The 26,427-nt window shown below is 45.2% G+C and overlaps 1 protein-coding gene across 1 annotated transcript in view; it reads right to left on the bottom strand.

Annotated features, from left to right (window-relative positions):
• Rapgef5 (Rap guanine nucleotide exchange factor 5) overlaps nt 1-26,427 on the bottom strand; it is a 222,048-nt gene that overhangs the window by 194,336 nt on the left and 1,285 nt on the right. Inside the window, 3 exon segments of the mRNA XM_035445921.1 lie at nt 22,301-22,473; nt 22,476-22,682; nt 23,036-23,133. Of these exon segments, the coding sequence (XP_035301812.1) occupies nt 22,301-22,473; nt 22,476-22,682; nt 23,036-23,133 (478 nt within the window).

The raw sequence follows: 26,427 nt of genomic DNA, 5'->3' as shown, positions 1-26,427 counted from the left end.
CTTTGATGCCAGCATTTGGGATCACACTCTTTAATTCCAGTACCAGAGGTGGAGACAGGAGTGATATGGCTGGGTAGAGAAAGGAATATAAGGAGGAGGAGACAGGAACTCAAGAGCTTTTGCCTCTGAGGATTCCTGGAGACAGGATTGCCATTTCAGCTTGGTAGAGGTAAGATCTACTGGCTTGGCTGCTTTGCTTCTCTTATCTTTAGCTTGAAACTTCAACCCCAATACCTGTCTCTGGGTTTTTATTATTCGTGTTACACTGGTCTGAGTGTACAGACAGGGGCACAGTTAGTGAATGGCCCCAGGCAGGGAAAGCAGTTATAAAGAGCCTCAAAATATGTATTCAATTGACAACTTTTCTATACAAATCTGCCAAGGTTCTTCTTTAAAAATATATATATATATAGTTATCTAATGTGTGTGGAGCTTTGCCTGCATGTTGCTGCACTACTTACGTGGCTGTTGCCATACGAGACACTGGATTCTCTGAGACCGGAGTTACAGACAATTATAAGCTGACCCCTGGGTGCTGGTAACCAAACCTTGGTCTTCTGCAAGAAAGCAAAATGCTCTTGACCTCTGAGCTACCCCTCCAGCTTCTAAAGCAGTTTTTAAGTGAGACTGGAAATTGTTCCAAAACTCATGGGTGGAATATAAAGCTGAATGGTTTGACTTTTTTTTTTCCTTTTTCTAAAAGACACACAGCTCACCAACATTTGAGGCATGTGGGAGCTTATGTTTGTACACCCTCTTCAGTTTGGTGAGTTCCTTGAAATTAAAATCAGTTACAGGAAGTACTGAGTTGATGACTGAGAACTTTCAAGAAGGAAGAAAGCATATTTGGAAAGGGGGAAAGACGTGCACAGGTGACCAAGGATTTCCTTCTATGTCGGTGACATATTGCAAAAGCCATGAGCTAATAAAAGACACTTGTTGAAAGTAGTGGGAAATCTTAGAACAGTGAGGTATTGTTAAATTTCTAAGCACATGTGTAATAAGGCTTTATTCCCAGCTGGCTTTGAAGACACAAATGATGCTAGAGATAGGTTGTGCAACAGGATAAATGTGCTTCGTGGTATGGAGCTATAGGCTGAAAATATGCTGGCAACATACACTTAAATGCACTTTACCACAATTAAAAACAAAATCACTGGAGAGATATACCTGATGGACCCTGAAATCCCTAACTTACTTGAAAATGACAAACTCCACAACTACCCATGGCTAAACCCAAATGGCTTGCACCTCAGGCTCATGGCTATCTTCCAGGGTGCTACCTTGCTGCCCGTGGGCTACTATGCTTTGTGCCATGCTAGCCAAAACCTCCCCTTTATTTCAGGAAGTTTTCGCTGGCAATTCCAGAAATGGCTCATTAGCCAACGAACCTCAGGGAGTTTGCTGGGCTATGTGAACACCAACATCGCTCTTGTGTGTACAAAAAGCAACAAAAAGTCCTCAGCATAAACAAAGCCATATAGACAAAGGTGGAAAAGAGGACCATTCCAATGCCACAGAACAGACCCTGCCTCTCTCCTCCCTCGCCCACATTTCTGAAATAAAGACTCAATGGCAGTCCAATTTTCCACCGCCATCCCCTCTTATTACTGGCAAGATTTGACACCCACAGGGAAACTTTGATTTTGAAAGTGATAAATTAATTCCATGACTCATGGCAGAAAACTGCTTTCACACAGCCCTCACTTGAATCCTGCTGTATGACAAGAGCTTCTGCAAGAGCATAGTCCTATTAGTTGGCAGGCGGTACCATAGACCTTTAGCCACCCTCGCACTGGTTTTCTCTCACACTCTTCTGTGCCTGAGTAGAGGTATATCGCAAGATGCTGTGGCTGTCGGTAAGGAGTATATTGTATGTATATGATTACCAAGGCCACCCAATCGCTCATTTGCAGATATACAGCTGTGTAGCCGAAACAAATGATGCTCATGTTCTCGTCACTGGGAACAGGTAACCCATCCCACTATGCTCTGCAATATAAATAAATACTTGTGTCAAATGTTACCATCTCATTATAACAGTTCTACAGTTCTTGTGTTAAACTGTCAGTGAAAAAGAAGCTCCTGCTTTTTAAAGCTATTCTGAATGTTTAAGACACTCAACAAAAATGTATTTCAGTAACTTGGAGCTAAAACCAGGCTGCTCATCACTGCCTAGATATTATGTGTGTCACTATGTCTGGAAAACAGGAAGAGAAGGAGGGAAGGAAAGATGGAGGGGAAGGAAAGATGGGGGGAGGGGAAGGGAGACAAGGGGGAATTGGGGAGAAAGAGACCAAATGACCAGCCAACCTTAGGACCCAAGACAGCCCAGTCAATGCACAGGTGTACAGTCACCACTAGTTTTTTGTTTTTATTTTTTTAATCCTTATTTTATGTGCATTGGCACATTGACCATAGGTGCTGGATCCCCTGGAATTACAGACAGTTATGAGTTGCCATGTGGGTGGGTGCTGGGAATTGAACCCAGGTCCTCTGGAAGAACAGTCAGTGCTCTTACCACTGAGCCATCTCTCCAACCCGTCACCACTAGCTTTTAAGTAAGGCATCTCCATAAATAGGTTGTATTCTGGATTTTTCAGAGCACCCAGCACTCCTAACAGCCTTACCCGCAAGTAAAGACTGTCTCATCCAAAGATCAGAGAGAGGGCCGAGACAAAGCTCAACGGTAGAGCACTTGACCAGCATGTGCAAAACCAAGGGTTCAATCCCCAGCACTGCACAAACAACAAGAGGATGAGCTGATGTAAACTACTTTGAACCAAAAGGATGTGTGATGCAAAGTCTGCCCGTTCTGTTTTCAATGCTTAGCATTAATGCTGCAGTTCATGTGAGCGCCTTCTTAGAGGCGGGATGATTGATTTACAAGAGTTTCCATTATGGCTCTCTCTCATTTTACAATCTGACAGGATGAAAGAAAAAAAGGGGGGGGATTTCATTAATGATCATAAGAACATAACATAAAAATGGCAGAAAGTGTTGACTACACTATCCATAAGGTAGTTTTACTGGTTACTTTCTGTCCATTTGACATGAACTGAAGTCACCTAGAAAAAGAAGGAACTGTCAGGGCATGAGGAGCTGTCTCCATCAGACAGTCTGTGGGCAAGGTGGTGGGGCCTTTTCTTAATGGCTGATTGATGCGGAAGGGCCCAGCCCACTGTGGGCAAAACTTTCCCTGGGCAGGGGGTCCTGAGCCGTACAAGATGGGTAGCTTAGCTGGGCGGTGGTGGCCTAGGCCTTTAATACCAGCACTTGGGAGGCAGAGGCAGGCAGAACTCAGAGTTAGAGGCCAGCCTGGTCTACAAAGTGAGTTCCAGGACAGCCAAGGCTATACAGAGAAACCTTGTGTCAGGAAAAAAAGGGGGGAAGGAGGAGGGGAGGAAGAAGAGAGAGAGGAGGAGGAGGAGGAGGAGGAGGAGGAGGAGGAGGAGGAGGAGGAGGAAGAGGAAGAGGAGGAGAAGGAGGGTAACTGAGCAAACCAGGGAGAGAGAGCCAGTAAGCACAGAGCCAGTAAGCAAGCAGCACTCCTCCATGGTTTCTGCTTCAGTTTCCCACCTTGAGTTCCTACCCTGGCTTCCCTTAATGATGTGTTATGTACTATAAGCAAAATAAAACATTTCCTCCCCAAACTGTTTTTGATCGTGGTATGATCATGGCCATAGAAAGCTAAACAATACAGTCGTGGAAGAAAACAACAGCCTAACTCTAGAGACCATGAACGACTGAACAAAGATCCAATTAGCCATTAGGAAAAAGGCAGACAAGGAGAGCAGGAGTGGTGGCAAGGAGGGTGTACCTGCAGCTAGGGGCCATTTGGCATGTATTCTGCAGCCTTGGCAATCTTCATACGCCATAAACATGGGTTCCATCCCCAGGGAAAATATCCTAAGTCTAAACTTAGTGAATGTACATGAGCTTCGACCATCCTAGCTTAGTCAATGGCACTTGAGAAGTATGGGCAGACTCCCCCACTGATCACACAGACAACTGGGTGCTGAGGCACTGATATCCCGAAGAAAGAGAGTGTTTCAGTGCTACACTGCTAGCCCAGGAAGAGATCCACAACAGAATGTGAACTTTGCTTTCTGCTTTATGGTTTTATTTTCACATGATCATATAAGCTGAGCCATCCCAAACCGGGGCCAATGTATACACACAAGCTCACCGGTCAGTGTGTACTTACTAAACTCAGACATATCGCTTGTTCCTTATTGATCACTGCGGTATCACTTGCTACGAATAATAAAACTCATTTGTCACTCATGGCTATCTTTAGAAGCACAGAGCTGCTTGGTCACGGTCATTCAGCCGGACTGCCAGAGAAGCCCTGGCTGGCTGGTTCTACTGCTTGTGTTAGACATCCCTCTCTCTTTTTTTCTGGAAAAAAATGACATGGTTCCTGCCCCCTTTGAAGGCTGGTGCCAGCCTTCCTATCACTCTGCAAGCTGACCTGCATTCCAGCATTCTTCCAGCGTTTTCAGTTTGTTTCTCTTGTTTGAAATCAAGGCTTCCTTCCTCTAACTGTCTCACCCCAGATCCTAGCATAGAGTGTTCGTACAGAAGAGCCCCCATTTTGCTAGACCCCAGAAGCAGACTAGTCACCTGAAAAACAGCAAGAGAGGTGTTGGTGTTGAAATAGTGAGTCAATTGTTCTTGTCAATTCAAGAAGATCGGGGAGTGGGGTCGGTCTCCCAGCCCACAGTGTTCCACCGGAGGCACTAGTGAAAAGAAGGCAGAGATCTGCCTGCCACCATTTCCTGCACTTAACACACAGAAATCTAAGAAGCAGAAAGTCGGGGTGGATGAAGTTCCCTTCCGGAACAGCACCTCCTCTTTCTGCAGCTGGCTGCTACTTCTCCCAAGCCCTGCCTTCCATCTTATCTCTTCCACTCAGCCCAAGGCCAGCTCGCAAAGCTGCTGGCACTGGGCTTATCAAGCCTGGGAGAGAAGCCTGGCACTGTACAGATGTGGTGTGAGTTCAAGGAGGGGGATGGGGACCTCCATTTCCATCTGCCTGGAGCCTCTAAGCAGGCAAGTGACTAGCTAAGCTGATGTCTACTTAATCATTTGAGGAAGGAAGGAAGAAAGGTAGGAAGGAAGGAAGGAAGGAAGGAAGGAAGGAAGGAAGGAAGGAAGGAAGGAAGGAAGGAAGGAAGGAAGGAAAAAACTTAGCAATTACCATTTAAAAGTCATTCCAAAACAAACAAACAAAAAAACAGTTTGTCTTTCTACTACAGAAGAAACTCAACAACCAAGGCAAACTGACTCACAGTCTTCCATAACCTCCTGGAGTCTTTGGAATATTTCTGAGTTCTGTTCCTTCCAAGAGGAATTCACAGAAGCTGGCAGAAACAGAGAGCCAACTACAGAGTTCTGGCACCATTTCCTTACTGAACTTTGACCTCTCACTCCTTTTAGAACAGGCCCATCCCTAGGGCCAGGACTGAGACCAAATGACTGTCCAGGCTTGACCTCTCCTCTCTCCTTTATGCACACCAGTCAGTCAAGACTGGGCTTCCTAGACCAGTGCTTGTGTTATCTGGCAGTGACAGCAACATTAGGTGTGCTGGGCTATTCGGATATACAGTGCATAAAGTGGTCCCCAGGCACTCATGTGAGAGGCAATAAGGAGAATGCTGCAAACCTTCTATAAAACTAAACTTACTTGGTTACAAAAGCTACTGCATTGTGAAGAGAGGCTTCACTCTGGCGGTGAGGGATAAGTGACACGGGCCAGTGGAGGAGGGCTGGCTGAGGCTAAACAGAAAGAAGCAAGCTCACTCTCTATTACCTCACGCTTGAAGCTGCTACAGGCATCAGATATGGTAGCAGTTAGAAGACAATCTTAAACAGGGTGGCCAAGAAGCCCCCTGGAAGAATGGCCTTCGAGTGACTCATAGCTAGTGAAGAAGGAGAGTTTGGGACTTCTTCAAAGCCACACACAGAGCAAAGGCTATGGGGTGGGAGCGTGCCCAGCCATGGTGGGCAAGAAACCCAGTAGGGCATGAGCAGTGCAAGAGGTCAAGAATATGGCTGTGTTGAACCCAAGGAAGACACTGCTTTGTTTATAAAGTACATTCTCCAAAAAGTTAACATGCACTCACCTCCATGCCCAGTGTAGTAAAGTTAAGTCAGACCCGGGGCAAGCCGGAGAGCTGTCTCTGCAGCCTATGTTGCCCAATAACTAACTCTGATTGCTGTTTTACAAGTGGCTTTGTTCTTTTCATACTGTAACAGCAAGTCTAATTTTTGAGATCAAAGAACTGTCACTAGCATAATCGCTCAGTAAAGTATTTTTAGCAAGACTTCATCAAAACAACAGTGTGCTACATTTCAGGTACCAGCAGATTGGTTCTATGGCTGTCAGGCTGCTTCTATTTCTTGAAGTCTCAAAACAAAAAAAAAAAAAAAAGTGAGCCTGTTTCTTAGAGCTGATCGCAAGTTATTATTTTAGGTGTTGAATGTGCATAGACAAGTCACATCCCACCTTCACCAAAGTGACACAGACCTAGACCCTCTAACAGACCAAGCCCTCCTCTCACTTCTCCTTCACACTACAATTTTAGGGCCAGCATTGAATACAGAGAGGAGGGCTCCAAGCCTTCATTGGAATTACTACAATCTATTGTGTAATGTGCCCCATTTTCCAAAACTGACCGATAACTATCAGCATTTCTCCCTCTCACTGGGCTTTGAGCCCCTGAAGACTGGTTGCATGCCCTTACTCCTTGTTGAATTTTCAGCTTCCAACGTGGTAGATAGTACTAATGCTTTTGCTTTTCTTCTGTTTCACATTCCCTGAGAGGACGACACTCTCAGCATCCTAAATGAGTGACACCATGAAAGTCTCTTTGGCCAATGAAATAGGAACCAAAGTAGAGGCTGAAAAAAGCCATGTGCAATTCCCTACTCTTTTTTTCACACATTTAAGTCTCCGTGGGAGATAATGACAAGGAAATGTCTGAAGATAGAAGCCAGGACCCCGGCACAGAGGACAGCCACTCTCAAGAGAACCCACATTCAAAGTGTTTGGTGAGAAGCAGGAAGAAAATTTTACTGTGTTAAGTCTGGTGAGGCTCCCTTAACCCAGCAAAACCTACCCCATGGACAAAGCAACACGGCAGGAGCCAAACATGAATGAATCTTAAGAAGAGAAGACACTGGAAGAGGCCAAAGAAAATGACTGCGTGGGATGGCAGTGGGGCAAGGGACAGGCACCAGATCACAGGGTGTCCAACCTGGAGTGAAAAAAAACAATGAACAAAACCAATCCCCCTTATTTTGTATTATGCTTGACTTTTATTCCCAAAGCGAATTCCCATGGGACAGAAACTTCTGTGTTTACTACAGCCATTAAGAAATAAAACTGTTTTTGAATTTTACAACTTTACTTCTCACTAAAGCAACACTTTCTTGTGTGTATCCGGTATCCTGGACGAAAATCTATACAAAGCAAGAAGGCTTAAAAATGTAACATAAATGAGCACCCAAGGTATCTGAGAACTCTCCTAGTGTGTAGCCAAGACAGTTGTCATTCAAGCCGCTTCACAGTCCCCTCCATCCTCTTCAGGAGACTGTGTAAGTTTAAAGGCACAAGTAGCCTAAGAAAATTTAAAGAGAGGCTCTGGGTGGAGTGGGTGCTTTTCTGATAATCTACACATGTAAAGGGGTCGTTATCCCAATTCCTGAAAAGGACATCCAGCATCCTCACACTGATGGTCCTCCCGGCACTCAGTGGGACCAGGAGAACAGAGGGCCTGTGCAGGGGTGAAGAGCCAGGAGCACTGTGCAGAGAAACTGAGAGGGGAGACAACAAACAGGAAGCTGATTCAGAAGAGGTACCAGAACAGCAGCCACCAGCAATGCCTCCAGGGCAAAGCTAGAGGAAGGAAGCCAGGGAAATGGGAATGACAAAGCCAAGGAACCAAGCGTGGACTGGGTCGCTCATCCAAGGGAAGTGAGTATGGGGACAATGAGTCTTCTAATTCCAGGGGAAAGTTAACTACAGATTCTTCGGGACATCGAAAGAATGGTGGTACATGTGATACAGGACCAGAAAGGTAACCAGGATCTCCACAGAAAGGACCCCTTTCCTAACTAGGGGATGGGGGAATTCTCACTCCAAGCTAGAGGTGGGAACATGCATATTAGCAAGCAAAAACAATCTCTACCCAAAGCTATGAAGCTGGAAAGGGACCACCCTCCTCCACTCACCCTAAGTCCTCAATCATACGGAGCAGGCTCTTTCACCCCTACCATGCACATGGGAGCCCCTCTCCTCTTCCCAAGGTCCCTCTGCTCTAGCAGACGTGACCACTTCTGGGAAGACTTCATCAACAGGGACTCCATCCTTTCCTGGCAGAACTGAGCCTCTCTCTTCAATGCTTGCCCTCTCTGGGCAGCCAGCAGCCAAGCTCTTCTCAAGAGATGACAAGAAAGAAGAAAAACAGGTAAACAACAGGGACCCTATTGTTTCAAGCTGGACACACTGAACAACATGAGGTGATGTGGCATCTGCCTTGACTGTATGAAGCCCTGCCCCAGACTCCCTCACACATCCACAGTCTTTACAAACAAAGACACAGAAATTTATGAGAGAGAGAGAGAGAGAGAGAGAGTGAGAGAGAGAGAGAGATGCCAGAGTTGATGGTGTTCACAGAGAACTTCTGTTTTAGAAATTGCAACAATAATCCAGGTACAGTGGTGCTTGCCTGTAATCCAGACACTTGCAAGATAGAATCATAACTACCAGGGAGTTCAAGGCCAGCCTCAGCTACCTACTGAGTTCTGGGCCAGCCTGGGCTACATAAGACATTTTCCTCAAAAGAAAAAAAATCAAAACTGTAGCAACAGAGGCCAGACCTAGTGGTACATACCTATAATATAATCCTAGCACTAGAGGTTGAGAACAGAGGGATCATGAGTTGAAGGGTAGCCCAGGCTACATAGTAAGACCTTGTCTTAAATAAAAACAACAAACTATAGCAATAGAAAGTTTGAGGATAAGGGTGTATTCTGTCTTTGAATGTTCCAGCTACTAGAACAAGGAATACAGATGTTGGTATCCCACTTTTACTTTTTCAATATTATTTATAAAAGCTGGGAATTAGTTTCAACCTGATGTGAAATTTCAATATAAAAGAACTGATAAACACATGGAATTGGTAATTGTGGTCCTGTCTTGTGGTGAGGCTAGTGAAGAAGATGATTTGGCAGAAAACCAGAACTCCGAAAAATATTTTTCATCTCATCGACACACCCATCCCTGGAACCCACGGGCAAAGGAACCAAAGGTGTAATTATTCTATTCAACTGCTTGTTACCTTGTGAACGTAGTTTTGGCAGGCATTTCAGAACTTGCTCAATACACAGCGACAAAATTCAGCAAGATCAAAGCCCCACATGAAGGTTTCAGATCTCCTGTGCACAGAGCCGACCGTGCTGAGGAGTCTGGGGAAGAGGCAGGAGCAGAAGAGGCTGCCAGTGAGAAGCAAACATCCCTCATCAGACCATGTCTCCCATCCCGAGCTGCATTCACGTGAGGTCGCTTGCACACAAGAGAGACACAGGATGACAAATGGGTCTCTTGCCAAAGGTTCAGAGACCTCTCACAATCCTTCATGGTTAAGCCCAGCATGGCTGATTTCAAGTATAAGCCCTTTCCTCGTGCTTTCTCTAAACCCGCCTCACCTCACATGGCCAATGCCTGCTGTGTTCATGAGTTTCTTCACCTTCCCAACAGCTGGGACCCATGAAAGAGCTGAAAGTCCTCTTAGAAAGAAGCCCATCAAACATATGTGAACTAGGCTCAGATACTCATCAGAACACAGTCTAGCCTACAAGGACTAGGATGAAGACTAGGGAGAGATGGCTCTCCCAGACACTGAAATGAGTTGAAGTATTTATTTATTTGTTTGTTTGTTTTTAACTGTAATTTATGTCCTTTGGTGTTTTGCTATAGGTGTCAGGTCCCCTGGAACTAGAGTTCCAGACAGTTGTGAGTTGCCATGTGGGTGCTGGGAATTGAACCAGGGTCCTCTGGAAGAGCTGGTGCTCTTTAACTGCCGAGCCATCTCTCCAGCCCCGAGCTGAAGTATTTAAGTAGGGACAGCTGCACACATGTTGCTGCCACCGGTGGTCAGTCATCGTGGCACCATGGCAAAGAGAATTAGGAAGAAGAGATACTGACCCCTCTCTCACCAATAGAACCCAAAGCAAAGCAGGCCTGGTGAGAATCCACAGAGAGCAGATGAGACAGGAGAAGAGCGGAGTCCATGTATGGGCAGAGAGAGACATCACAGCCATCATGACTCTCCATGACACCATTATGGAGAGTTTTAATTGGTTGTTCATTGGCACTGTTCTTGTTTCTTTGAGGGCCAGTTACAATGGAGGAACCAATAAGTTGGGTGTTTTAGTACTACTGATTCAGTAGTGCCATCCTGGAGCAGACTTGAAGTTGTGAACAGAAGCTGGTGGGCTCCTGGCCTCAAACAATTCCTGGTGAAGGTTACCACATGCCTGAGGCCTTTGAGACCCACTGTGTTAGCCTTCTTGTTGTTGTCATTGTTGGTGTCACTGTGACAAAATACCTAAGCAACATAATGGAGGAATGACTCATTGCAACTCCAAGCTGCAGTAATGTCAGAGCCTTCTGTCATTAAGGCAGGAAGGCACCGTAGAGCAGTGTGGCTCACACAGCAATGACCAGGAAGCAAAAATAGCAGTCTTTGCTGGCTAGCTGCCTCTTGCTTCTGCCTTCATTCCATCTGCCCAGCCTCCTGGATGGTGTTGCTCACATTCAGGGCAGGTTCTACCCTTTGGTCAATCCTCTCTGAAAACCCTTTCACACTTTGACTGATTTTGTTGGCGCTTCTTAGTCCATCCATCCCACAGTCAGGATAGACCACCCACCAGAGCCCCTGAATGTAGCCCTGTGAACAGCAACCTGGAACTTGCTGAAATGCACAACCATACCAGCTGTTGAATCAAACCCCAGCTTTCTTACAAAATCCTCACCACTATAACCAATAAGATCCCTTTCAGGTTTTCAAAGGCAGCCAGTGACCACAGAATAGCTCAGCCCTGTAATTTGGGGCATCAATGGCGCTGAAGCAACCACAGAAGCGGCAGCTCATACTCACTGACTGGGCACAATCTCTGATCACAGATGCTGACGCTGCCACACACAGAGAGAACAGCTCAGAAACCCACGGCTGCATCTACAAAAGAAGTGCCTGATTGCAGAGTTGCATGTGAACTAAGAGCACACATGCAAGCCCTCTGTAAGTAGAAAGTACTGAATACACAGCAGCAGAGTGAGCACCCAGACACCCACAGTGTTCCCGATGCTTTCTAAGTTATCGTTTGATAAGATAGCAAGGTTAAAGTCAGCGGTGGTGCAAGCACTCAGGAGGCAGAGGTGGGAAGGCTGAGATATTAAGGTGGCCTGGAATGTGTTTAGGAGACTTGTTCGTTAATGGGTCACATGCCAAGATCAGAGGGGGATACTGAAATGTGACAAGACAGAGGAAAGGGAACATTGAAGCTGAATTGAAGCTGAGAAAGAAAAAAAAACACTGCAAACAAGGGGGAGCTCATGGACCCCAGACTGATAGCTGGGAAACCAGCATAGCACTGATCTAGACCCCTTGAATTAGGATGTCAGTTAGGAGTCCTGGGCAATCTATAGGGCCTCTGGTAGTGGATCAGTATGTATCCCTAATATACGAATGGACTTTGGACTTTGGGAGCCCTCTCCACATAGATGGATACTCTCTCAGCCTAGACACAGGGGAGGGCCTAGGCCCTGCTCCAAATGATATGACAGACTTTGGAGATTCCCCCCATGAAAGGCCTCACCCTCCCTAGGGAGCAGAAGGGGGATGGTGGGGGGAGGGGCTGGGATTGACATGTAAAACAAGATTGTTTCTAATTTAAATTAAAAAAAAAAAAAAAAAAACCACCGCATCTTCTGTAAGAGACTGCTGAAGTGGGGAAGATGGATCCTTAGGTGACTACACTTCCTGTGCAAGCTTAAGGACCTGAGTTCAGATCCCCAGCAGCCAGGTAAAAGAACAAGCATGGCCATGGCTACCTGTAACCTCAGAGTTATAGAGGGTGGAGACAAGGAAGGAAGATTGCTGGGGCTTGTTGGCCACCAGCCTAGCTCCCGGTTCAATCACAGACCCTGTCTCACAGAAATAAGGTAGAGAGTGATGGAGCAGGATACCTGATGCCCTCCACAGACACACAGGCAGACGTGCCAACTCACCTATGTGTATTTGTGTGCCATCTACACACTCACTCATTCATAAACACTCTAAAGAGAAAGAGGAAAAAGCCACCCGTAGGAGGAACCCACTGGACAAAGAAAAGGAATGCCACCATTGACATCTCTTGAGAGTTCCACATGTGGATCAAAAAAAACAAAAAACAAAAAACAAAACAATCTTCTAGAAACAGACTTGGAGATGTGTTTCTTCATTTTCACTGGTTCATGGCTGTGCTGGTTGGGCTTTGTCAACTTGTACGAAACATAGACATATCTGGGAAGAGGGACTCATAATTGAGGAAACTCTACCACAGAGTGGCTTTGTAGGCAAGTCTGTGGGGTATTGTCTTGATTAGTGATTGACGTGGGAGGGCACAGCCCAATGTGAGTGATACCACCTCAGGACAGGTGGTCCTTGGTTGCTTTAGAAAGCTGGCTGATTCAACCGTGAGGAGGAAGCCAGTAAGCTGCACCCTTCCATGGCTTCTGCATCAGTCCTGGCCTCCAGGTTCCTGCCTGCTTGAGTTCTTGCCTACTTTCCTCATGGACTGTTACCTAGAAGTATAAGATCAACTAAATCTGCCCTCCAAGTTGCTTTTGGTCATGGTATTTTATCTAAGCAATAGAAACCCTAACTAGCTCCAGGATTGATGAGGTCATGGAGAGAAGTAGAGTTTTTGTACCATGTAACAGGGTCAGAATCCCCAAAGAGAGCTCTGCAGAGGCTCTTGGTGAAGGTGTAGCCCAGTTGCAGCAGAGATCCAGCTTTTTGGAGATGCCAGTATTATGCGATGACGACCAAGGGAAGCAATAGCTGTGGAGTAAGACTGGCCTAAGTCTATGGGACAAGCTATGTGTGCTGTGGATGGCATGGCCATAAACAGAGTTGCCAAAGCCCTTGGGAGCCCAGAGAACCATGAGTGGGTCACAGAAATCTGACACTGGGCTGAGATTTGGGGTTTGCTTTTATTCGATTATGACTATGCCTTGGTTATTCCCTCTTGAAATAGGAAAGTATTTAACTTACTTTTAATTTTATAGGATAGGAGCCCACAGTTTAGAGATTCGGGAGATTTTAGAAAGACTTTGAATTTTTAGAGAAACATTAGAGTGTTAAAAGAGTCTATAGTTTTATACTAGAGACTTTAAAAGTTATGTCATATTATCCTATATTTGTATTGTTATATTAATATGAGATCTTGAGTATGAACAAGAAATGAAAGTTTACACTTTTTAGTAACTGTTGACAATGGTTTGACTGTAATGATTGGTTTTTGAGACAAAACCTAGACATATCTGGGAAGAGGAAATACTAATGGAGAAAGTGCCTCCATGCAATTAGCCTGTAGACAAGTCTATAGTACACTTCCTTGATTAACAATTGATGTGGCTGGGGCGGAGAGGTCCAGCTCATTGTGGACAGTGCCAGCCCTGAGTAGGTGGTCCTAGGCTGTACAAAACAAAACAAAACAAAACTGGCTGAACAAGTCACGAGGAGCAAACCAGTAAGCAGTCATGGCTTCCGCTACAGTTCTGCCCTGCATGGGTTTCTGTCCTGACTTCCTTCAGTGATCGAATGTTACCTGAGAGTTACAAGCTGAAATAAACCCTTCCCTCCCCAAGTTCATTTTGTTCATTGTCTTTTACTGCAATATAAACCCTGACTAAGACAGTGACTTAATCGGATTCCTTTCATTTCCCTTCTGATGGCATTTCATCATCCCTTCCTCTACAAGAAATGAGTTGAATATTGGACACTCCTCTTGCCATTTGTCTAAGATGTGCCCAGAGATCTCTGTGGACTGAGTTGACATCTTAATGTAGAAAGACTATCCCTCCCTATCACTAATTGCCCTACAGAACATGGGTATGCCTCTTAAAACAGAAATCCAGGTCATTTGACCTAATCTAGGTCACGTGGCCAATCAGTCACAAACTCACAGAAACATGTTCCCTGCTATACCACAGCCAAAATGTATTTTGATAAATGAACTTCTCTGAGTTTCTATGATGGGGGAAGTCCTTCTGTGAATGTTTCTCTTATTGCTTGATGAATAAAACACTGATTGGCCAGTAGAGGCAGGAAGATAGGTGGAGCTAAGAGACAAGGAGGGAGAGGCCTTGGGAAAGAGATGCTATATAGAGACCAGGAAGATGGGATGTACCAGGCATTCTCTGGTAAGAATAAGGCCATATAGAAATACATAGGTTAGTAGTTATGGGTTAATAATTAAGACAGAACTAGCCAATAAGAAGCCCTCGCCATTGGTCAACAGTACATGAATTAATACAGCATCCATGTGTTTATTTAGGACAAAGCAACCGTGGGACCAAGCGGGACAGGAACTTCCATCTTCATTTGTAAAAGCTATATCTTCTTCAGTGTTTATGATTTTGTATGTAACCCCCACCCCAGGCCATAGCACAGTATGAGACCACTGCCAGCGTGTGCCCATTGGTGTCAACATGGAGAGCTGAGTGATAAGCCATTCCCGGAGAATGAAACAAATTTACAGTCAGCACCCAAACCACATCTGTTGGGCAACCACCAGTATTTGCACGATACCTGCTACCAGCTTCAGGTAAATGATTTGACAAGGGTCATGTTCAGCTGAACAATGAAAAGACCAATGGGGCCGGAGTTTAAGTTGCTAAACCAGTTAGGAAAGAGGACAGGAAGAAAACTGCTAGGATGCAAAAAGCCTCTGTTCTCAGGACCTGACCTTTCAACTTTACTTAAGTTCTGGTGTGCTCCCTGGAAATCCTGAATTGTATTTTCTCTGAAGACAGCATAGACAGAGGACAGTGAAAAGTATGTTACAAAAGCAAGTGGCCAGTATCCTGTGAACAGAACAGGTAAACACAGGAAGGATTCCAAGTCACTTCAGGAAAGCCCCTTCCAACCTAACCACACAGATTACAGGACAGACACAGGGGCAAGTCTAAATCTCCTGTCATTTTTATATTAATGAATCAGTTTTAAGAAGCTTGGAGACTTTTTTTTTTCTTTTTTTTTTTTTTTGTCCGAGACAGGGTTTGTCAGTATTACTTTGGAGCCTTTCCTGGAACTAGCTCTTATAGACCAGGCTGGCCTCGAACTCACAGAGATACACCTGCCTTTGCCTCTCGAAGCCACCAATGGCCGGCTCAACATTAACTTTTAAATTATACTTATGTTCTTAAAGAAAAAAATAGCTATGAGGAAGCCAATAATAATTTAGGTTTATATCCACACACATACATATACATTTTTAATTCCCCTCATTAGAATTTTATTTCTTTTAACCTTTAACGTGAAGCTATTGTTAGCTGTTATAAGAAAATTTCACTGTATTCCCTTTGAAGTGTAAATCATTACCTAAGCAATATCAGTATTTAGTGCCCTTAAGAATTGTTAATGGCGAGGCTGAAGACATGACCCAAAAGGTTAGGAGCACTGGCTGCTGTTCCAAAGGACCAGGGTTCAAGTCCCAGCACCCACATGGCAGCTCACAGATATCTGTAACTCCAGCTCCAGAGGATTTAACACCCTCACACAGACATACATACATGCAGGCAAAACACCAATAAAAATAAATCATTTTTTTAAAAAGGATTGCTAATAGTCTTAATATGTATATGTCATACTTGGTAAAACTTTAGTAATGATTAGAAGTACTCCCCAAAATGGTCACATTAATGACAAGCTGCAGTATTAAAATAAAAAAGTAAGACAGATTAACTAAGATAATTTAGAATAAGTGTACAGAAAGCCTGTAGGTTGTCTGCATCCCATGGATGCAAATTTTGTGGCCTCTACTTTGTACATGACCTTAGAAAATTCACTTAGCTTCTCTCTGTACAATAAGACATTCCATTCCAGGATGCTATTACTGGAATTGAGTTACAGTTCTTAAATTACTTCGAACAAATCTACTTTGTGAGACAGTAGAGGATTTCTTGAATGATAATAGGACCGACGGTCATCATCGATAGCACCTACCAGGACTCTCTGAAGCTTCTGCTGCAGGGGACAATAATTTCCAGTCATCAAACTGACAAAATATTTTAACATGTGATAGAACATTTTTTAAAAATATTTGTTCACAACTGAATGATGTAGCTCAAATGTTTTAGAGAAAGTGAAGGTAACTGGTCAAGCAATTGTAAGACCATGTACCATTGTTTAAAAATTTCAAGAAAGACTTTCAAGCCAGGGTATGAACGACCAAAGGCTTTGAAACAAGATGCAAATTTAGGTCTGCATGTGCATCCCAGGCTCTCCATGTAGATGAGAGTGACTGTCAACTTCTAATCCCACCTTGGACCTCAGCAGAGCTCTTTTGTTTTTAAATCCCTAGGATCCAACATACCCCAAAAGAATCTTTCACTAAGTCACACCACATTAAAAAGTAAACATGGCACAGTTTAATTTCTTTAAGCCATATTTATATATCTTCAACTATTTTAATTTTAAATGGTTTGGTGACTTTATGTTCCTCCTTCTGATTTCCTAATCTGTGTTTTCTTCTCTCTGTCTTTCTATTTCCAAAGACACACAAGTCTTGACATATTGGCCAGACTCCCTCCAGCTCCAGTTCCCATGTTCAAACAATTCATTCCCCGGCTTCCACCACACCAGCAGTTGGGGACTACAGGTATGTGCCAAACATCTTCAAGTTTCTTAGGTCTCAAGCTTGTTATTATTAGCATAAATTCTGGGTTACGAGAAATTCAGTTTCCCTCTTCTTCAAGTTTGCCACACAGGCCAAAAGAGCATCTTGCTTACTTTCTAAATCTCCACATGGGTAATGTGGCACAGAGCTCAGAACACAAAAGCTTCTGGAATGTGGCTCTCCAGAACTTCACCTTCTAGTTCCACAGCTGTTCTGATGATGAGGTGACTGACTGCCCAAACCACGGAAATCAGTACCGTGCTCTGGGAGCCACCTCTGAAGACATGAGAAAGAAAATGGCTGACTGACACTTTGACTTGAACTGTTTCATGCAGCTACTATACAGTACGCCTCATGTTATGATTCCCAAGTCTTAACTTTGTGACACAGGGGAAAGGCCACTCTGGGATCCAGTCACAAGCTCCACTCTGCCTCTGCTGTTTGCTCACTGGGTAATCACAGTTCATAATTTTCTACTAGGTGAACATGCCTCATGCCTTCAAGTGACCGCTGGGGTTGCAACCCACAGCAGCATCTGTGGGCTCTGCCATTTTATACCCAAATCTGAATGATTCACCATAATAATATTGGCCACACATACACACATGAAAAGCCAAGATATCAACTTTGATTATTCACATAAAATTTTACAACTTCTTACAAAAAGCTTCCAGATTTCATGTCATCATGGCATTACCAGTATTCATTATAAGAGCTGTTACTCAATATTGAAAAAAAAAAAACATTTTTTTTTAAATCACAAATACTCCAAGCCTTCACCAGTGACTTAGCTCCTCCTGTCTTCCCATCTATTTTTAGCTACACAAGTTACCAATTACTGCCAACTCAACTTAAGAGACAAGGCAAGTGTGAAATACGTTTTTGCTACCAAGACTTAGACATCACCTAAAATAGTCACTTTAAGTTAGAATATCACATTTTTAAAAACATGCAATTTGACATTGCACACAAAAGTCAAAATTTTTTGTGCCTACACTTCCATAAATATGTTTATAACAGCTAATTTGCCCAAAAGAAGCATTCGGCCAGGGAAGGGGGAAAAACCCTCAATTCCAGTGTTCCTAGTGGACTGGCCCGCCTGGATTCAAACTTCCCTGCCTCTTCCCACCTACACAATCCCAGATGTTCAACAAGCCACTTCTGTGTTTCAGTTTCCATATCTACAGAATGCACACAGCTACGTCCAACTTACAAAGCTTGTCATAAGAACTGAATGAAGCTCCTGGCAACATGTACACGATGCATGAGCCTCTGATTTTAATATAAGTACAGAGAGCAAATCATACACTCAGCTTACAAAGCACATATTTAAAACAAGCATTAAGTGGGCACACCAGGGTATTACAGAGCAGTGTGTATTTCCAATCAACAAAGACAAGTTTCTGGCTGAGGCAGATATTGCATCACACACACACACACACACACACACACACACACACACACACACACACACACACAGAGTGCTCCAGCTTGGACAGTGGGGGTCGGGTCACTTTGTTTCTCTTCAAGAGTAAATCAGTCCAGTGGGGTTGCTCATGACTACAATCTCAGAATCTGGGAGGCTGAAGTAGGAAGATGCCACATGTACAAGGCTGCGCTGAGATACACAGTGTGTTCCAGGCTGCATCACTAGAGGACCACCAGGAAGAGTCCATCGTGAAAACCAAAGGCTGGGCATCACTAGAGGACCATGGGGAAGAGTCCATGGTAAAAGCCAAAGGCTGGGCATCACAGGAGGACATTGTTGTCCACTGTGAACAACTAGATCACCTTCCTACTGTAAATAAAACACTTTGATGTGTCTCAGAGCCTAGTAGGAAATATCTCAATAGCAAAGACCCAAATATGTCACCCCCAGCACCACACAGCACACAAAAATAGAATGATGATCAACACCTGTTCTACATCAATCTCGGAAGGAGCCTGGTTAGAAAATTTTTTTATGTGCTTTGGTGTTTTACCATGGGTGCTGGGTCCCCTGGAATTGGTTACAGACAACTGCCAGCTGCCAGGTGGGTGCTGGGATTTGAACTCAGGCCCTCTGGAAGAGTGACTGGTGCTTTTAACCACTGAGCCATCTCTCCAGCCCGTGATTAGAAATATTTTTAAAGAATTTTAAACATTAAGGTGGAAGGCTAAGATCAGACATTAAAAGAAGCAAAACATAGGAGAAATGAACCATTCTTAATAATAACTTTAAAAAAATTCATTGTTCTTTGGACAGATGGTTAGCTTCAAGTGTGAAAGAGAAAAAATGGACATGATACATGCCGGAGAGTCAAAAGGTTCCTGAGTGTACTGAGACTTTGTGCAAAGTATGTAGGACACAAGGACACACTGTCGAAAAGAGAACTTGCCACAACAGACTAGAATAAATGCATTAATTCTTAACGATACTGAAGAAGAGAACAACTCTGGTTACTGGTGAAGGTTGTTAGGATATTAAAGTATTACTGTGATAAATGGGTCCTCTTCTTTCCTATATAGCCTGAATGTCAGAAAACTCAAATAATTCATGATAGAAAGCTCTTTGTGGTCAATGTTCCAATCAATAAATGAAAGAGGAATGGTGGGCTTAGACTGTGTGTTTGCATTTCCTAATGAAGATGGCCTTCAGCCACTGAAGAGGCTAAAGGTAGACAGAAGGTTAGCTGACACCATCTGACCCCACTAGTCAATCCTCATTTCTCAAAAAGTCATCCTGAGATGGTGTTGGATTGTCCAGATGTTCGGGAGTCTAAGATAGCTCAGATGACACATACTGATCTTAATATGATTCGAACTCTCCACCAACTGTGCAGTGCTCAAAGCTGCTTTGTTCCCAGTGAACGTCTATTAAGTGAGATCACTCAGCTCCAATTTGGAGGTATGGCCATGATGCCTCTACATTAATCAGTGTCCTAACCCAGGGGCCAACCAGTCAACCTCAGGTGTCCATCACCCACCAACCACCCTGGATATATTTTACTATTTGTCTCTTTCTCTCAAACCCCTCCTTCTTCTGGACTGTTTATGCCTTCCATACAATTCTTATGTTGAAGCCCAAACCCTTACTGTGATGAAAATTTGGGGGGGGGTGATGGAGACTGGCAGTATTTAGATTATATTTGGTTATGAGGTAGGGCTCTCATGATAAGATTGGTGGCCTTATAATATATCAGGGTCCTCCTTTTGACCCTGCTGAAGAAAGGTCAGAGGAATGAGTAGAAGGAAATGTACCCCTGCAAGGCAGAGCCCAACACAGAAACAAAATCGGCCTGAACACTGAGCTTGGATTTGCCAGCATTTGATACTGTAAGAAAATAAACATCTCTTGAAGTCTGGGTCATTTTGTAGCAGTGTCTTGAGCTGCCTGACACAGGAACACACGATTTCACTTTGCTTTTCTTTGGTTCAAACTCTTTCCTATCCCTTTGGTGGTGGTTCCAAAAATCACAACAGTAGTTGTCCTAGTTAGTGCTTTTCAACTTGACACAAGCTTTAAGTCATCTGGAAAGTCAATTGAGACAATGTCTACATTGGATGGCCTGAAGCAAGTCTGTAGGGCATTTTGGGCAGGCTGAGCAAGCCATGGAGTAAGCCAGTAAGCAGCACTCCTCCATGGCCTCTGCTTCATTCAGTTCCTGCCTCCAGGTTCCTGCCCTGAGTTCCTCCCTTAGGCTGTAAGCTCTAAAATGAAATAAACTCTTTCTCCTGGGAGCTGCTTTTGGGGATGGCATTTTATCACAGCAACACAAAGCAAACTAAGTCTCCTCCAAAATAGGAGCGCCAAGTTGCTGGAAAGTGTGAGCTTGCAACACTGGAAAAAGTTGACAGTCTTCTACCAACTGAAGAGTGACGTTCATTTAAGCTTGCAGAGAACTAATACAATGTACCATAATAAAAAAATAGTTATTAAAGTTCATGATATTTAAAGGGCCAGCACACTGAGTTGTCTGGAAAACCAGGGTCAGTCTGCACTTTGACAAGGCACACGGCATCATCATCCCAGGAAACAAGAAACTGGAGTCGGTGTAGATGAACACTGCAGATAGATTTATGCGGAAACTTGGGCAATTCCTGTCACAGATCGCCAGGCTGCCCTGGTGTCTTCAGTATTCTGTGTCACGCAAAAGCAACTCTCAAGGATAACAGGGACACAATCTGACCTACTTTCCCCTTCATTCTTGCAAAGTCTATAACTCTGGATGTTGTGTTTATTTAGCCTCCATATCTTGGGGCCAAACTTCCTGGCTTTCTTTGCAAGCATCCTATATGCCACACAATCAAGATTACTATGTGGGCAATTCTGAAACTTATTTTTTTTTTGATTGCACGAGGGAATCCCAAGAACAACCCTTTAAGTTGGCCTAAAGAAGAAAAATGCCTAGGAGAGGAGAAACCCAGCCTGGAGAAGCAGAAGGCTTGTATTATTTCAGACCCTTTCCCATCCACAGAAAGCTACAACGAAACAAATGTTTTCCCCAACACTCGAGTTCCCGAAACAAAGCAATGTCACAGGACCTGCGAGTCTCCAACAAAGATCTCCTTTCCTGGCAGATAAAACTTCAAGCCAAAAGCCATCTACATTGTTGCAACTCCTCAGTAGGATGTACCAAGGTAGAAAAGTCTGTGAGAGCCTGTTGGTGTCTTGAAGACCTGTTGGTGTGCATCCTGAGGATTAAGAATCCCAGGGTGACAAGCAGGCCCTCCTTCTAACAGAGAAAACATGCCTGGCCTGCTCAGGTCGTGAGGTGTGTTTAGAACACAAGGAATGCTCCTACACCGGGAAGCCATATCTGAACACACCAATCAAGGAAGTCGATATTTGAGATTCCCGAGGGTCCCTACACTCTCCCACTCCAGGGGGCGTCCCGGAGTACTGAGTGTGGTCGGCGCCAGAACTCAGGAGCCAGAAGCTCACCCAAGCTCTTCCAACTCCTAAGTCTCGCCTTCAGCGGCTGCCAGGGCAATTCCCGATGCCCAGACATTGCTATGAACCTTCCAAAACAAGCATGCACGCTGCAGGCCACCTGCAAACGGGACCCCCGGGGGGCCTGAGACTTGCCGCCGTTGGACGGGGCTGGTTGACTCAGTCACCGGACACCTGCAACTTCCCCTTAGAGGCAGCAAACAGCCCTTCTTCCGGTGATGCCCGGGTGCCTCTGGGTTCGCTCAGGTGCATCTGGGGAGAAGGGTAACCGGCGCTGCCCGAGGGGCGCTCCCTAACCTCGCTTTCCCGGGGCCTCTCCAGTGGAGTCCCGCCACCTCCCCAACTTCCAGGTCGCGGCGTCGCGGCCCCCCGCACGGCGGCTGGGGTCTCCACGTGCGCGCCCGGGCCACTCACCCGGGCCCCGGCGGCGCTCCGCTTCCTCCGCAACGTGAGCCCGCTCCGCAGCAGCGCAGGCAGGTCCTTCAGGCGCGGCCGCAGAGACGCGGCGGGCGGCTCGCGCTCGGCTCCCGGGCGCTCGGGCTGCGGCAGGGGGCCGTCGCCTGGGGCCGCCGAGGCCAGCGCCGGCTCTCGCACGGAGGCTGCATCTTGACCCTTCTGCCCACGGCTGACCGCGCGCGCAACAGCAGAGGCGACTTGCGAACAATTGGCTCGCCCCGCGCCCCGCCCCGCCCCGCCCAGGTGCTCCCCGCCCCGCCCGCGCCGCCGCTCACCTCCGGGGCCCGGACACTCCCACCGCCCGCGGAAGAGGCCCCCGAGCGCACCGTGCCCCCCGCGCCTACACAGGTGCGTCATTTCCAGACTCTTCCTCCCGGCCCCCATCCTCTTGAGATTGAAAAGTCCCTATGCCCCGAGCCAGGACTGACTGCCCTGACCTAACACCCAGAGAGCTAAGAGGTCCTTTTCCCTCCCGCGCTTTTTGCACAGCCTAGCCCCACAGCAGAGTCTTTATTCCTAGACTATGCAAAATGCTTCCCCGGACAGCATTGCTCCCTCGGTGGCCCCCGTGGGCACGCTCCTCGTGAAAAGGTGAACGGAGAAAACTTGTGGGTTTTGATGACGTTTAGCAAAGTAGTGCAAGTCTGGTGGCCCGAAGGTGAATCTCTATTAACGTGTTGGAACCTGACCTACCTGTAAGCCTTCTGCGCCTGACGGATGTGCTTGGTAAACTGTGAACGCTTAGTGCGGTGTGAATCACTGCTATTCCAGGAGGTCGGAATTGTGGAGCGCTGAGTGGAAAGCCATTCCAGGAAGGCCTTCAACCCCAAGGGCAGTGCATCTTCCAACAAGGCCTTTTGCCCCTCATCACTAGGACTCTGGGAACTTTTTTTTTTTTCCTACGACTGACAAGAGTTGAAAAGGCTTGTTCACGTTTAAATTTTTAAAATGACTAGTAAGGATATGAAGTCTGGATTACTGTTGTGCCTCTCACACAGTAGATGTTTGGCCAAGCGTACAGGGACATGTGCCCCGATGGGAAAAGAGGAGAGATGAGTGATCTCTGTCTTAAGGAAAGGGAAATTCAGCCAGGGAGGGGGGTAGATAAATACTGGGAGAAAAATCAGGTAGTGCCCATCTGTACTCCTGCTAATGGCCAAGTGAATGTGAAATCTGAAAAAGTCCTGAGAAGAGCAACAAAGCAAAGCAGGAAGAAGCCTGCACTGTGCCTTAAGGCTGAGCAGAGAAGGTGCCAGACAGAAGGAAATGAGAGGGCCCTTCAAGCAAAAAGATTTGAAATTGTGATTAAAAAAAAAAAAAAAAAAAAAAAAAAAAAAAAACCTCCCAGGTGATGTCACACGGGGAGGATGGAGAATCTCTCCTGTTAGAGGAGGATAATACCATAGTGAAAACGTAGAAGGGAAAAAAATAGAACTTGTGTCGGTGACTTACCACAAACGGCTCAAATTTTGCCACCTTGACCCGTGGTCATTTCCTGGGAAGGACTCAGTCATGCACTTTAAAGTCTGTTATGGTTTCCAAATGTCTACGATGCAGATTTACCCAAGAATGAAAGCCCACATGTATATGCCACATCAGACTCTCTTGGTCTTTGTGTTAAAGTACTTAAGCACCAGTGGGCAGTTAGTCATCACCTTCAGTTCTCAGATATGGCCTTCTTCAAGCTCCCCGAGACATGCCGGCTGAAGGAGGCTGGCAGTTGGTTCACAGAAGCCCTCCAGGACACTTCTAATTAACGTTCACTCTGACCTGTGGGTGCTTCTACTGTATCATCCCCAAGAGTTAACATTTGAAATATCTATGAACTCACTCTGTTACAAAGGGTAACACACACATTCTGTCTCCTGATTGACATTCTTGGTCTTCCAACGTGTTCATGCAGCTTTCCTTCTTTTGGGTTTGATTTTTGTTTTGGTTTGTTTATGTTTTTGAGACAGAGTCTCATGTATCCCAGACTGGCCTGGGACACCCTATGTAGCTGAGGATAACTTTGAACTCTTGGCCCTCCTTTCTCTATCTTCCAAGTGCCAGGGTTACAGACATGCACCACGAAAGCCCTGGTTCACACAGTTCTCAGTGTAAGACCCAGGAGTATGAAATTTATGGCGTACGTAGACTCTATAGATCAGAACACCATGGCGTGCATCTAAAGTACAACGCCAATAAGGGACCCTTAAAAAGTTGGTTTAGGTGAAAGCAATAAATAATAAAAGCTGTGTCTCCTCAGCATAATAGTGAACCGGTGGAAGCAGAGAAGATAGCTTGTTTGCTAATGCAATTGCTTTGCAAGCCCAAGTTATAACCTAAGAATGTATGTTTAAAAAGGGGGGAGGGGACAAAGCATAGGCATATTGTCACCCTCTTTTGATGCCAGTGCTGGAGATGTGGACAGGTACATCCCTGAGGATTGCTAGCCAGCCAGCCTTATGTAAAGGGGCACGCTCCAAGCAAGTAAGAGGCACTATATGAAAGGAAGGAAGAAAGGAAGAGAGAGAGAGAGAGAGAGAGAGGAAAAATAGAACTGACATCCAAGGTTGTCCTCTGGCCTCCAGATATCTGCACACACACACAAATGGGTATGCATCTATAAACGCATTTGCACACACATGAACACACACACACACACACACACACACACACACACACACACACACACACACGGTATCAGGAAGAGCAGGAATCTATAAACTTTTGGTCAAAATCACCCTGGCATTCATTGCTGCCTGGACCCGTCTGCCTGAAATACCACCCCTCTGTAATGTCAGGCCACAGCACTTGCTGCCCTGAAAGGAATATTTTAGATCTGTGTTTTGTGGGATTTTTTTTTCCAGTCATTTGAAATTTGTGCTTGCCAAGTGCTTGCAATGTGGCAAGTGTGGCCAGAGAAGAACTACATTTTAAACTTTATTCGATTTAAATCATATAAATTTAGATAGCAGCATATGGCTACTGGCTATCCAATATGGTGCCATCCTAGAAATCTACATCTCTCTTACCCAGCTCATTTCACTTCTTCTATTCAAATGTCGCCATTTCAATGAGGCCTTTTGTGACCATGTGATATAAAACTGCAGCCCTTTCCCAGCCTTTCCTGGAGCTTGTTGCCATCCAACATTCTTCATCGTCACTCTGCATGTTATACTGATTCACTCTCTTGCTGCCTCTCTCTGAAACTAGAATTACACCCTACAGTGGCAGTTTTTTTTTTTCTTTTGTCTAGTTCGTTTGGCAGTAGATCACATTCATTGAATAACTGAATGCCTCCATGTATAGGAACTCAGTTTTTCAAATAGATCCTTCCCCTGTTTTTTTTATATAAAACCTGATTTTGTATTATTGAAAGCTTTGAAGCTATAGGTCCAACTGGGCAGTGGTGGTGCATGCCTTTAATCATAGCACTTGGGAGGCAGAGACAGGCAGATCTCTGTGAGTTCGAGGCAAGCCTGGTCTACTGAGCAAGTTCCAGGACAGCCTCCAAAACTACAGAGAAACTCTGTCTGGGGCGGGGGGGGGGGGGAGACAACCAAACTATAGACCACCCTGTGTGTAAAATCCCAACAACATTCAAACAAGAACGATGGGCAGCCTTTTATCACTTTTTCCTAAAAGATGATGGTTTTTACTTTGGAAATGACATCTTCAATGCTACACTTGTGGAAATGCCTGTAATGAGAAACCACAAATTAGACAGGCTTTTGTTAGTGAACAGAAACTAGAGAGCTGGAAGATGGCCCTGACAATGAACTATCTGTAACTGTTGAGGGGATGGAACGAAAATGATTGAGATGGGACAAAAGAAAGGATAGAGGATACAAAATACCTTCCCTTCCAGCACCCGTGGTGCTGCAGACCAGATTTTGTGAAGGTGACCATGGGCATTGTCTCCTGTTGCCCCAGGTCTGCAGTGGGTTCTTGGCACTTCCCCCGTGAAGACATGGGTCTATTTCTCTAATTCCTTTCATTTGAACAGGCTTGGGAATGCTTTGGCCCATTGAGTTCACAGGGATGATTTCACCAGTTCTTTAAATAGCCCTTAATTGGCCTGGCAGCTTCCATTTCCTGCT

Source organism: Cricetulus griseus, chromosome 5, assembly GCF_003668045.3.
Source record: "Cricetulus griseus strain 17A/GY chromosome 5, alternate assembly CriGri-PICRH-1.0, whole genome shotgun sequence".
Taxonomy (NCBI): domain Eukaryota; kingdom Metazoa; phylum Chordata; class Mammalia; order Rodentia; family Cricetidae; genus Cricetulus; species Cricetulus griseus.
This window is presented reverse-complemented; position numbering and strand designations above follow the sequence as displayed.